At 43.2% G+C, this 12,259-nt stretch overlaps 1 protein-coding gene across 12 annotated transcripts in view; it reads left to right on the top strand.

Annotated features, from left to right (window-relative positions):
- Positions 1 to 12,259, top strand: part of CELF6 (CUGBP Elav-like family member 6) — a 181,214-nt gene that overhangs the window by 158,012 nt on the left and 10,943 nt on the right. For 9 of the 12 annotated variants that reach the window (XR_014541667.1, XR_014541668.1, XM_083586712.1 and 6 more), the window contains 3 exons: positions 753 to 815; positions 3,666 to 3,746; positions 10,265 to 10,408. Coding sequence is in view for 10 of the 12 variants with exons in the window: in XM_083586712.1 (XP_083442838.1) it covers positions 753 to 815; positions 3,666 to 3,746; positions 10,265 to 10,408 (288 nt within the window). In the remaining 2 variants the exon portion in view is untranslated. The remainder of the gene's footprint in view (positions 1 to 752; positions 816 to 3,665; positions 3,747 to 10,264; positions 10,409 to 12,259) is intronic. The other 3 variants (XM_083586713.1, XM_083586709.1, XM_083586715.1) reach the window with 2 other exon arrangements.

Here is a 12,259-nt window from a genome sequence, read left to right as displayed (position 1 = left end):
GGAGTTGTAGGCTAGCAACATCTGGAGGGCACCAGGTTGGGAAAGGACTCCTTAGAGGATGAGATCTCAGGGAGCTGTGTTGCATCCACAACCTGCTCACTCTGAGCTAGATATGAGATCTTAGGGCTCATCCAGCTTGTCACGTGCCTAGAGAACACATGTCCAGGTCATTTTCCACTTGCCCTGTGCTTTCTAGGTACAGATCTCCAAGCAGTTTGCATTTTCTTTGCCCTGGAAAACCCGCTCTTTAGTGCTAAATCGGAGCAAACAACAGTCCCTGGAAAACCCTATTTATTCCTAGTCAGCTCTAAACTGCAGGTTTCCCCGGGGGCAGGGGAAGCAAATGGAGGTGTGGGCAAGTCCTTAGAGTTCCTCTGTCCACAGAGAAGGGCGGCAGGCCTATTGCCATAGAGCAAATGTTTGCACTGGACCAGCCTGTTGTTCTCAGATATGTGGCCATTAACGGTGACAAATAGGGCAAAAGTTAGAGGATCCAAGAGGTCCAGGAGGATGAGGAGCTGGATCAAAGAACCAGAGTCGTGTCATGCAGTTTGTGTAGTTTGCTCTCATGTAGTTTGTGGCGCATGTAGCTAGACTCTGAGGAGCGACAGAGGAAGAGGAACGTAATGAGAAGCCAAGGAGATATCTCGAGTGGTTTGCTGCCTGCCCCAGTGATTGTGCTGCTCTGAAAGCTGTTCTCCTTTAGTTGCACTTGCTTACTCTCTTCCTTCTTCCTTCTTTTCTCTTCCCAGCTCAAAGTCCCACTGTGGCAGACCCCCTCCAACAAGCCTACGCAGGCATGCAGCACTATGCAGGTCTCAAACATTGCTTTGCCTGTCCTCCTCGCCTCCCCTCTCTCTGTCTGCCTTTCCCTCTTTCCCTGCATCTTTCCATGGCATCTTTGTGATAATGTTGAGCATGAGCAAAATACCCAGATGCAAGGAGGATGCTGTGGGGATATGAATAAAATTTCTCCACTCCTCCTTAAGGAATCCTGGCTTCTCCATTCTGTGGCACACCTGAAGTAGGAGTGGGCAGCTTTGGGGGAACGTGTCTTATACTAGGAAGGAAGGGTGGTGCTTGGTGGAATATATCAGGGCTGAGCTGCTGCAGGTTTGATGTCAAGAAACACACCAAAGAAACTAGGAAGGGAGTGTTTGAGAACAAGCAAAAACAGAATGCCCTGCCCATGAGAGCAGCAGAATGTCAAGCCCCCACAGCAGAAAGAAAACTCCACATGTCCAGAAGCTGAAACGCAACTTATATGAAGCCCCAAACTAGCCACAGTTGAGGCAACAGTTTGTAGCAGTGGCCCATTATTTGTCCTAATGGTGACACGTGGTCCTTTTGTGCCCATGGATGGTACTGCTGGGCTAGTCAACTGCTAGTCTGATGAGTGGGTGAAATGAAGGGCAGGGCTTCTTTTCCTGTTATGTAGAAGAGGGCATATCAGCAAGAGCAGTGTGTGTTGACCCCGCAACCCAGCACAATTTAGTCCCAGTCTGATGGATGGAAGCAAAACAAGCTTCCCTTCAACTCTGTAGTCCCAGGACCACCGGGAGTTGGCAGCAGGCTTCCTGCAGCTGCTCTTTCTCTGCCCAAATGATGGCACCAAGTTGGTCTCCCACCTTGCCATGATGTTCTTCCTGGGACACAGAGAATGCAACCTCCCATTGACACCTTAGCACCCTGGTTGATGGATGGAGCCAAACTATAGTGCTGTGCTGAAAGTTTCTTCTGCGTTTCCCCCAGACCATTTTCCATCATAAATGGCATATTGAACATTATCAAAGGAGAAGTACATTTTTGGTAACATTCATGTGCCTTTCTGCCCAGACTTCCCATGACCTGTAAAATCAGACCCTCTTTGTTGTTTGTTTGAATTCCCTTAATTCTTTTTTATATGTGCTTTTATACTACTTTTTTATTGGTTTTATGTTGCATTTTTGTTTTTAGGGTAATATTTATGGTTTTTAGGTTGTACACCACTTAGAGATTTTAAAAAATACTAAGTAGTTTATAAACACTTTTAAAGAAATAAAGATATTTGTAATGTGCCAGGGTTTTGTTGTACCTGCCTTACATACAAGGGAGTTGATGAGTGTTAGTGGCTGTTTATTCTTCATGGGTGCTCACACTTGGTGAGAACCCCCTTGATGTCCATAGGTGGGTTTTCCTGGAAGCATAAGAAACAAGAGAGGCTGTCTGCTGTTCTCCTGACAGATGTTCATTGTTAATTTTTCTTATGTGATGTCTTTTTCTTAACCTTTTAAAGAAATCAATACAGAAAAAAATAAGTAAATGGAAGGGATTCCCTTTTTCAAAAAATGAAATTGCACCAGCCTCTACAGTGTCCTATGCGTCAGTCAAAACCCAGAAGAAGACATCAAGAGGTATCTCCTCCACGGAGATTTCTCAGGCCAGGAAGGACAGAGAGGTTGAAAATTGCTGGATAAGTCTTTAAAGGACAGAAAAACACCCACCACCCTTAGCTACCTTGCAATTATAAGGCAATCTCAACTTCACACCCCTCCAAGTCCTAGAGATTGCTACAAATGAGGCAAATGAACTAGAGGCCTCATTTTCAGAAGCAAACCTTCGAGAAATGGAGAACAGATTCCACTTCTGCTTTCCTTCAACAATGCAGTCCCAGGGCAAGTGGCAGTTAGACCCCTTTTTTTCTGCCAGGGAAAGGTGAAAGCAATTATGCACTGCAAGCTGGAGGTCAGGCCTGGAAACGATACCTGAGAGACGGACCGACATGCCTAGTCAGCCACAAACCAGCAAGTCCCCTGCGCTGGCCAGTGATTAGTTTAAATGAGAATGCCAATTCAGGCAAACAGTATACACATCCCATTAGAAGGCATGTACAACCCTGCATGTCAGGCTGTTTGAGTTAAGGCAAGTCTTTGGAACAATATGTTAGAACATGAAGAAACAGCTCGTAGAATGTGAAGAAGAGAGAATGCTTGGGTAGACTTGCCAGAATCTCTACAGTAGTAATGCACTGGGGCATCCGTGGTTCAGAGAAGAGGAAGTCAAAGCCAATGTTGCTGGACTTCCACTCCCATCGTCCCGGGCCATTGACTCTGTTGGCTGGGCCTGATGAGAGTTGGAGTCCAATAGCATCTAGAGGACACCATTTTGGCTGCCCCTGCCATACTTTGCATGTCTGAAATCCCATGATTAATCAATCCCTGGCCTTTGCAACTCAACGCTCTCACATAGCAGGGGACAGGAGAAACATCTACCTGTCACCCAGGACAGCCACTGCCTGTCAGGGTGGACAACACTGGGATAGATGGACCAACGACACCAGTGTAAGGTAGCTTAAATACGTTCATAATTTGGTGTGCCTAAAATGCTCTTTGTGCTAGGCTTCATGCAGCACCAAAGGTTTCATTCAGACCTCCTGAACCACACAAGCGGCCTTTGTCATGTACTCTTTGCGACTGTTCCATAAGTACAAGCCAACTCGATCATGGAGGCAGCAAAGCAATCTTTTTGTATGTGATCCATGCATACATCTCTGGAATTGAGTCATGCTCAGGATCCACTGCTGAGCATCCCACTTTTGTCCCCCATTGGTTTTGCTTTACCATACTTTTCTCAGCACTAGCAGGAGGCTCTGTTTGCCCTGACCATTCTGCTTTTGTGTGTTCCAGCAGCATACCCAGCCGCCTATGCACCAATCAGCCAGGCCTTCCCCCAGCAAGCTCCCATCATCCCCCAGCAGCAGAGAGAAGGTAAGATGGGTTGTGGGCATTTCAGAGAGCAGGGATTCCCGCAACTGCAGAGTCATACTGCTGGGATCGATAATGAATTGCTTTGTGCATGACTGATATCACCATTGCTATCCAGGATGGGGTGGCCTAACACAAAATAAATAACCAAGATGAATAAATGTAAAATAAGTGGGTCTTTAAAAAAAAAAAGGATTTTCCCATCCTTCCGTAGAAAAAACTATCAAATTTAAATGCAACTCTAAATGTGCAAAACACTAAAATAATAGCTGTAATTCTGTTTGTGCTCATGTCCTGCTTGCAGGCTTCCCAGAGGCATCTGGTTGGGCACTTTGAGTACAAAATGCTGGATTAGATAGGACAGGGCTAAGGAACAGGACCCAGCTGGCAGGCTGGATCTTGAGGTCCCCCATCCAGCATGAACCACTTTGACAGGTGGGTGGAGCCACCTGCCTTTCAACCACCATGGCATCAGATGAGTCAACTTGGGAGCTCACTGGGAGTGAGTTCCTGGTTCTCTTCTGCCTTCTTTTGCAGCCTGTCTTGAACTCGACAGATTAAAACACATATGACAGCTGAATACCTACCACGTGAATGCAACTCACTCCCTAAAAGACTTGTGAACAGGAAACCTGACTATCCAGTGCTGTTCTTTTGGGATTTGATAGGGAGAAAGATGTATGCCTGACTAGTTCATATAATGCATTTCGATGCATGTTTGGACAAAAAAAGAGTCTTTTCTTGCAGTCCCCTTCTTCCTGAGATCTGTAATGTACAAACTGACAGCTACATAAATGGTGCCAGTGATGATTAGATGACAATATGCAAATATTGACAGAACGGCAGGTGGCTTGGATGATTAAATCAACATGCGGGTTGGTAGAAGGGTGGCAGAAATTCAGCAAAGAGAAGATAGAAACAAGACTACAAAGAAGTGTGAATGAGGTGAACACAACAAAAAGAAAGATGGAGAGTTGAATTGGAAGGAGGCAACACCAGAGTTCTGAGTATGAGGAGGAGGTGCTGAATGAGTCAGACCTCTCGGGGATGCATTAATGAACAAAGCAACATGCAGGGTGGACTCACAGTCCTTGCCCCCGTGGTTCTCCATCACATCAGAAAGCAGAATGTTGAAACCTTCTCCTATGAAATAAACCCCTCGCCAACTCTCACAAAGCCCTTCTGCATGGCCGGACTGTGTCCTTTAAATGTGGCAATGCTCCTTGCTTGCCTCCAGATGTTGTGGACTGCAGCTCCCATCATCTTTGACCAGTAACCATGCTGGAAGGAGTTGATGAGAGGTGTGGCCCACAACATCTGAAGGGCACCATTGTTGGCAACCCCTCAGTCAGGGGAAGAAAGATACATCTCTGCATGTGCTTCCATAGCTGAATAAGTGTGAGGACAGAGGCCTAGATATGTTGAGAGGTATGTAGAAATACATTTCCTTAGAAGTAGATGGAATCGGAGCACTTCAGGCATCAGATTCTCCCACAGATGAGTCGGCACTATAGTTCTAAACCATGAGGATGAGTGTGCAGATTACCAGAAGAAAGAGGTTGTAAGAGCAACTGTCTCTGTCTTCAGCTGATCCCATGTGGTCATCCTCCTGATCCCTGATGTGGTCTCTCCACTAGCAGGAGATCACCATGTCCCTATGCAGTTTGTGGGTGTCAAGAAATGCTAGTAGGCAGCTTTCATAAAACTAGGGAGGTTTTACAAAATAAATGAGTGGGTAAGCAGCAGCACATTTCTGATTTAAGACAGGGGAACTGCAAGTTGCAGAAAGTTAATTTGCTGGGCTGAAAACTTTTGGTCTCAACTGCAATTGCTATTGATTTAGTGGTTCGTTTCTATTTGCCCGAACAGTCATTTCTGTTGATTGTGCTGCTTCCAGTTGTTCATCTGACTGATCAGCTGAGGCTCCTTCCCTTTGGCAGTAGGATTAGAGCCCCCTCCAGACTGGTGGCTTCTTCTTCTTCTTTTGCAGGTGTATTTGGCAATATACCACTGACACAATAATAGCACTTTGATGATGGACTGACACTGGGCTGTCCACACATCATTCGGCTTTATTAGTTGTTATGCAAAGATTCACCAAAGTTGTTGAATTATTGCCATCTGGAGGGACAACTCTAAAAACAACAAAAGCAGGACAAGAAACAGCAATCCTAGAACATCTGTGGTATGGAATGTTTTGACAGGAAACCACGGGGCCTGTACCTGTTGCAAAAGAAGCAGTATTACAGCCCCCAAAACTTTTACAGGCGCAAGTGGTGATTGTGTATAACTGCCCCCATAGCCATCATGAGTATGAATTCTGATGGATTCTTAATAGAGGACATCTGGAGGGGCCCAGTGTAAAAGCCAGGAAGGAAAGGATACAGAAATTATCCCCTTATATCTTAAAGACTGACCCTGATGGTAATAACAAGACTCTTCGGTGTGGATCTAAGGGTTCGTTCAACACTTCCACTTGTCCCATGCCTAGCCAGCATGGGGCTGAGAAATTTTCTGCTTCTGGACACGAATCGACCAAATATGGATAACTAGAAGTCTGGCACCTAAGGTGAGGAAGGTGGAAATCTGCCCCAAAACATGCTCCGACCATAACGCCTTGAGAATGGATATGACATTGATCCCAATCGGCTCCTTTAGATGGAAGATGAATGATGGCCTGTTTAGAGATCAAAGAATTGTAAAGAAGGCCCAAAAAACCTTAAAGGACTATTTTGAGATTAATTTGAACACTACGGTGGAAAAAAGAACTATCTGGGATGCAAGTAAAGCTGTGATGAGAGGGTTCTTGATTCAACAGAATTCCTTAAAGAAAAGACTGCAAAATGAAAAGAAAGATAAAATTCTGGAAAGTATCAAAGAGTTGGAGAAGAAGTTAAGATCTAACCCGAAGTCCCAACCGATTCTGAGAGAAATCAAACTTTATCAGGCGCAATATTCCAAGCTGATAAATCAGGAAATAGAATGGAAGATTAAAACAATGAAACAAAAAACTTTTGAATCGGCAAATAAATGTGGGAAACTGCTAGCTTGGCAGTTGAAAAGGAGACAAAGATTAAATACAGTAACAAACTTAGAGGTTGAAGGAAGGAACATTCAGAACCCGGGAGAGATTAGAAAGTGCTTCCAGAGGTATTTTAAAAAGTTATATACTCAAGGGCCACAAGATGAAATAGAGATTACACAATTTTTGGAGAGAAATGGATTAGCAAAGCTGTCAGAAGAAAATAGAACAATTTTAAATGGCAAAATAACACGACAAGAGATTGAACAGGCCATCCTGAGTCTGAAACAGGGCAAATCACCAGGGCCAGATGGACTGACCTCTAACTACTATAAGACATTGAAGGATTATTTGATACAACCTTTGTTGGAGGTCAGTAATGAAATAATGGAGGGGAAGAAGGCGCCTGAATCGTGGAAAGAAGCATTTATCACATTGATTCCAAAGTCAGAAACTGAAAAGACACAACTCAAGAATTACCGTCCCATCTCCCTTTTAAATGTGGATTACAAAATATTTGCAGATGTTTTGGCACGAAGATTTAAGAAAGTTTTAAGTGAGATAATCCATAAAGACCAGGCAGGCTTTCTCCCGGGCAGACATATGTTTACTAACACAAGGAACATCATAGACATATTGGAACTTTTACAAACAAACATAAACACTAAAGCAGTTTTAATTTTTATAGACGCGGAGAAAGCCTTTGACAACATTTCTTGGAAATTTATGAAGGGGAATTTAAAAGAAATGGGAGTGGGACGGGGGTTTGAGAACGGGATTGAGGCAATATATTCAGAACAAAAGGCTAAACTGATAGTTAACAATGTGGTTACAGAAGAGTTTAAAATTGAAAAAGGTACACGACAAGGCTGCCCGATTTCCCCATTACTGTTTATTTCGGTTCTGGAAGTGCTCCTGAATATGATTAGGGGGGACCGGTTGGTGGAAGGGATTCAGGTCGGAGCGAAACAATATAAACTTAAAGCTTTTGCAGATGACCTAGTTCTGACATTACAGGAGCCGGAGTCTAGTTTGAAAAGAGTACTACAACTGATTCAAAACTTTGGTCGAGTGGCAGGATTTAAGTTAAATAAGCAAAAAACTAAAGTTTTGGGGAAAAACATGACAGATATTGAGTTGGAACAGCTTCAGAAAGAGACAGAACTAAATGTGGTTAAAAAAGTTAAATACCTAGGGGTAAACATAACAGCAAAAAATCTGAGTTTATTTAAAGATAATTATGAAAAATGTTGGTCAGAGATTAAGAGAGACTTGGATAGTTGGTCAAGACTAAAACTTTCTTTGTTAGGCCGAATAGCTGCCATCAAGATGAATGTATTGCCAAAAATGTTATTTTTGTTTCAGACACTGCAGATTGTAGACAAGACAGAGTGCTTCCGGAAGTGGCAGAAAGATATTTCTAAATTTGTCTGGCAGGGCAAAAAGCCCAGAATCAAATTTAAAATATTAACAGATGCGAAAGAAAGAGGGGGCTTTGCCCTGCCAGATTTAAAGTTGTATTATGAAGCTGCAGCTTTCTGCTGGTTAAAAGATTGGTTACTTCTTGAAGATACGGATGTCTTGGATTTGGAAGGTTTTAATAATGCGTTTGGATGGCATGCATATTTATGGTATGATAAAGCTAAGATAAATAAGGCCTTCAAGAACCATATTGTCAGAAAATCAGTCTTTAATGTCTGGACAAAATATAAAGACTTACTGGAGAATAAAACTCCGAGGTGGCTGTCACCCCTGGAGGCTAAGGCTCGGAAAAGAGCCAATATGGAGGCCAACTGGCCAAAATATTGGGAGATAATAGAAAAGGATGGTGACAACTGGAAGTTGCAGAGTTTAGAAAAGATGAGAGACAAAGTGCGAGACTGGTTACACTATGCTCAGATTAAAGAAGTGTTTAAAAATGACAAAAAGCTAGGATTCCAAGTGGAAAAGTCAAAGTTAGAAACTGAACTGTTAGAACCTAAGACTAAGGTACTTTCAAGAATGTATAACTTGCTGCTGAAATGGAACACACATGACGAAATGGTAAAATCAACAATGATAAAATGGGCGCAGGATATTGGGTATAATATTATGTTTGAAGATTGGGAAAGGTTGTGGACCTCTGGGCTGAACTTCACTGCATGTAATGCGTTGAAGGAAAATGTGATGAAAATGATGTATAGATGGTACATGACCCCTGTTAAACTGGCTAAAATATACCATTCGTCTGATAGCAAATGTTGGAAATGTAAGGAAAATGAAGGAACATTTTTTCACCTCTGGTGGACCTGCCCTAGAGTGAAGGCCTTTTGGGAGAAGATATATAATGAATTAAAAAAGGTGTTTAAATACACCTTCACTAAGAAATCAGAGGCCTTTCTCCTGGGTATTGTCGGCCAGAGTGTGTTAAAAGAGGACAGAACATTCTTTTTGTACGCAACAACAGCAGCAAGAATATTAATTGCCAAGAATTGGAAAACTCAGGAGATACCCACTGTGGAAGAATGGCAGATGCAACTGATGGACTATATGCAACTAGCCGAGATGACCGGCAGAATTCGAGACCAGGGAGAAGAAAGGATGGAAGAAGACTGGAGGAAATTTAAGATTTATTTACAAAAATATTGTAATTTGGCTGAGTGTTGAATTGGATGCCAGTGCAGACAATTGTCTACCATTAAATTAGATTTAAGGTTGAATTATATGTCAAACCAAATTAAGATTATTAATTAAGATGAATTAAATGATAATTTGTTTGAAACTAATTTAATAATGATGTAAGTGTATGCGGGAGGTGTGGGGGAGTCCCATGTAACAATTGAGAGATGTTAAATGGACAATGATAAGTGCTTATCTAATATATGCTTTATTTGAAAACTTTAATAAATATATTATAAAAAAAAAAAAAAAAGAGAAATTTTCTGCTTCTTGCATGCTTTCCAGGTCCAAGCGATTTTGCCATTGTCCCACCACTTACCTCAGAAAACCCGCTCTTTGGTTATAAATCGGAACAAACAACGATCTGCAGAAAACCCAACTGCTCTTTGTTCCTGTTCAGTGCTAAACCACAGGTTTTACTGGGGGAAAGCAGTGGGGCAAACAGAAGTGTAGGTGAGCTGTTGGACTGCAGCTGAACTAGAAATTATTATTTGAGTAAGGACACTCTGTTATATAGCCATTCTGAGACCATGTTCTGACATTCTCGGAAAGAACTCTCTGTGTAACTGGGATTGAATTGATTTTAATATACACCTAGATATTTGCTCAAGGTGTGTCATGATTCTTTTTAGCTTTATGTTCTAGCAAGCTGATGGATATTAGAAAAAAACACAATTGCAATGAACTGATTTTTAAAAAGACTTTTATCTGCTGAACTAGCAGATAAGCGAACTGCAACAAGCAGTGCATTGTGAGAAAGTAGCCAAACATGTTGCGCATGGCCTCTTTGTTGCTAACACATGTCTTTTCCTTTGTGTGTACACCTTTGTCATTATCCCAGGTCCCGAAGGCTGTAACCTCTTCATTTATCACCTGCCCCAGGAGTTTGGGGATGCAGAACTTATGCAGATGTTCTTGCCTTTCGGCAACGTCATCTCTGCCAAAGTCTTTGTTGACCGTGCCACCAACCAAAGTAAATGCTTTGGTAAGTAGCTGACGTGCTTCCTTTGAGATTCTAGGAACATAGGAAGTCATCCTCTACTGTGTCAGAACTTCTGTCAGTCTCGCTCAGTATTGTCTATGCTGTTTGGCAATGGCTCTCCAGGGTTATGGTCTCTCCCAGCCCTACCTGGAGTTGCCAGGGATTGAATCGGGGCCCTTTTACACATGCTCTGTCACTGAGCCGCACATCCCTTTTCCATTGTGTTGGTAGCTGCTGAAACATGTGTGTTCTTCCTGCACTTCGCACCACAAATAGATGGCAAGTAGGATTTTGCTATATAAGGAACTCTAGCTCCCAGGAGCCAACATGCAATTCTGCACATTTCAGAATAAGATGTGACAGAAGGGGAGAATAAGGAGGGATAAGGTTGACTATTGTCAGGCATCATCAGGGGTCAGACTCCAGGCAGTGGAGTTCCAGGATCCTGGGCAGCTATCATAAGTAGAGCTGGAGCAGATTCATGACCCAAAAGCAGCAATCAGCGAATGGGAACAGGAGGTTAGGTGGGGTCCTCATACCTGAGACAAGTGGCTCAGACCAAGGAGCAAGCTCTGAAGCTAGGATTTTGGGAGGTGTGATAGACAGGGTTCAGCCCTTGGGGGACAACTGATGGGACAATGCTCAAGCAAACTTGTACCTGCTTTGGAAGGGAGGGTAACTGCAGAGAAGAAAGGCATTAGTAGGGGTTTTTTTAGCGTTCCTCAAGAATACTTGCAGGGGTGGAATTGGAATTGTTTGTGTATACTCAAGGAGCACAACCCACCCCTTTCATAATTTCAAGACAAGTTCAAGGAATTGTGCCCATTGCTAGTATTATAGGCAACATCCAATCATGAGGCTCACTCATATGGTTTGTTTCCACTCCAACATCTGGAGAAACTTCTCTGGTTGGTTCTTGTATATGCCACCACTGTAATGTAAAACCAGGCCACTTGGAAGCATTTTTTTGGCAATTGCTACATTGCCCAAGTGTAAAAAAATTGGTCCTTGATAATGATACAGTAGTTTAGGAATGGGGCATTCCGTCTTGGTTCACAAGGCTATCATGGGCTGTTTCATGCTTTTAGTGCCTTATATCTGAGCAGGAGTAGTCAACACAGTGCCCTCTAGATGTCAGGAAGCTGCCTTTTACAGAGTCAGAACATTGGTCCATCTAGCTCAGGGGTCAGCAACCTTTTTTAGCCGTGGGCCAGTCCACCATCCCTCAGACCATGTGGTGGACCGGACTATATTTGGGGGGGGGTGAACAAATTCCTATGCACCACAAATAACCCAGAGATGCATTTTAAATAAAAGTACACACTTTACTCATGTAAAAAAACCACACTGATTCCCAGACCGTCCACGGGCCAGGTTGAGAAGGCAATTGGACCGCATCCGGCCCCCGGGCCTTAGGTTGCCTACCCCTGATCCAGCTCTCCAGGGTTTCTGGTGGGGGACATTCATGGGCTTAGCTAGAGATGCTGGGAATTGAACCTAGAACCATTTGAATGCAAAGCAGATTTTCTACCACTGAGCTATGGCCCCTTCCCATAAGCTGTGGCCTCAGCTCCTGTCTGCCCAAGTCAGTGTGGATGATAGTCAGGGATTATGAGAACTGTAGTCCAACCACATCCAGAGGGCACAGTGTCAGCTGCCCCTATGGAAATGTTACTTATATTGTATCCAACTAAGTGCTACTCAGAGTAAACTCATTTAAATGGATGTTCTAAGTCTGTTAACTTCAGTGGGTCTACTCTGAGGAGGAGTGGCACTGGAAGCAACCCTTATTTTCTTACATTATTAACGTGCCTTCCTTCCATCACAAAACCAATTGGTTTAGCTTCGTTTCAG

The sequence above is a fragment of the Podarcis filfolensis genome, assembly GCF_964270895.1.
Source record: "Podarcis filfolensis genome assembly, chromosome: 14".
In the NCBI taxonomy this organism is placed as follows: Eukaryota; Metazoa; Chordata; class Lepidosauria; order Squamata; family Lacertidae; genus Podarcis; species Podarcis filfolensis.
The sequence above is the reverse complement of the archived record's forward strand: the minus strand, read 5'-3'. Positions and strand labels throughout refer to the sequence as shown.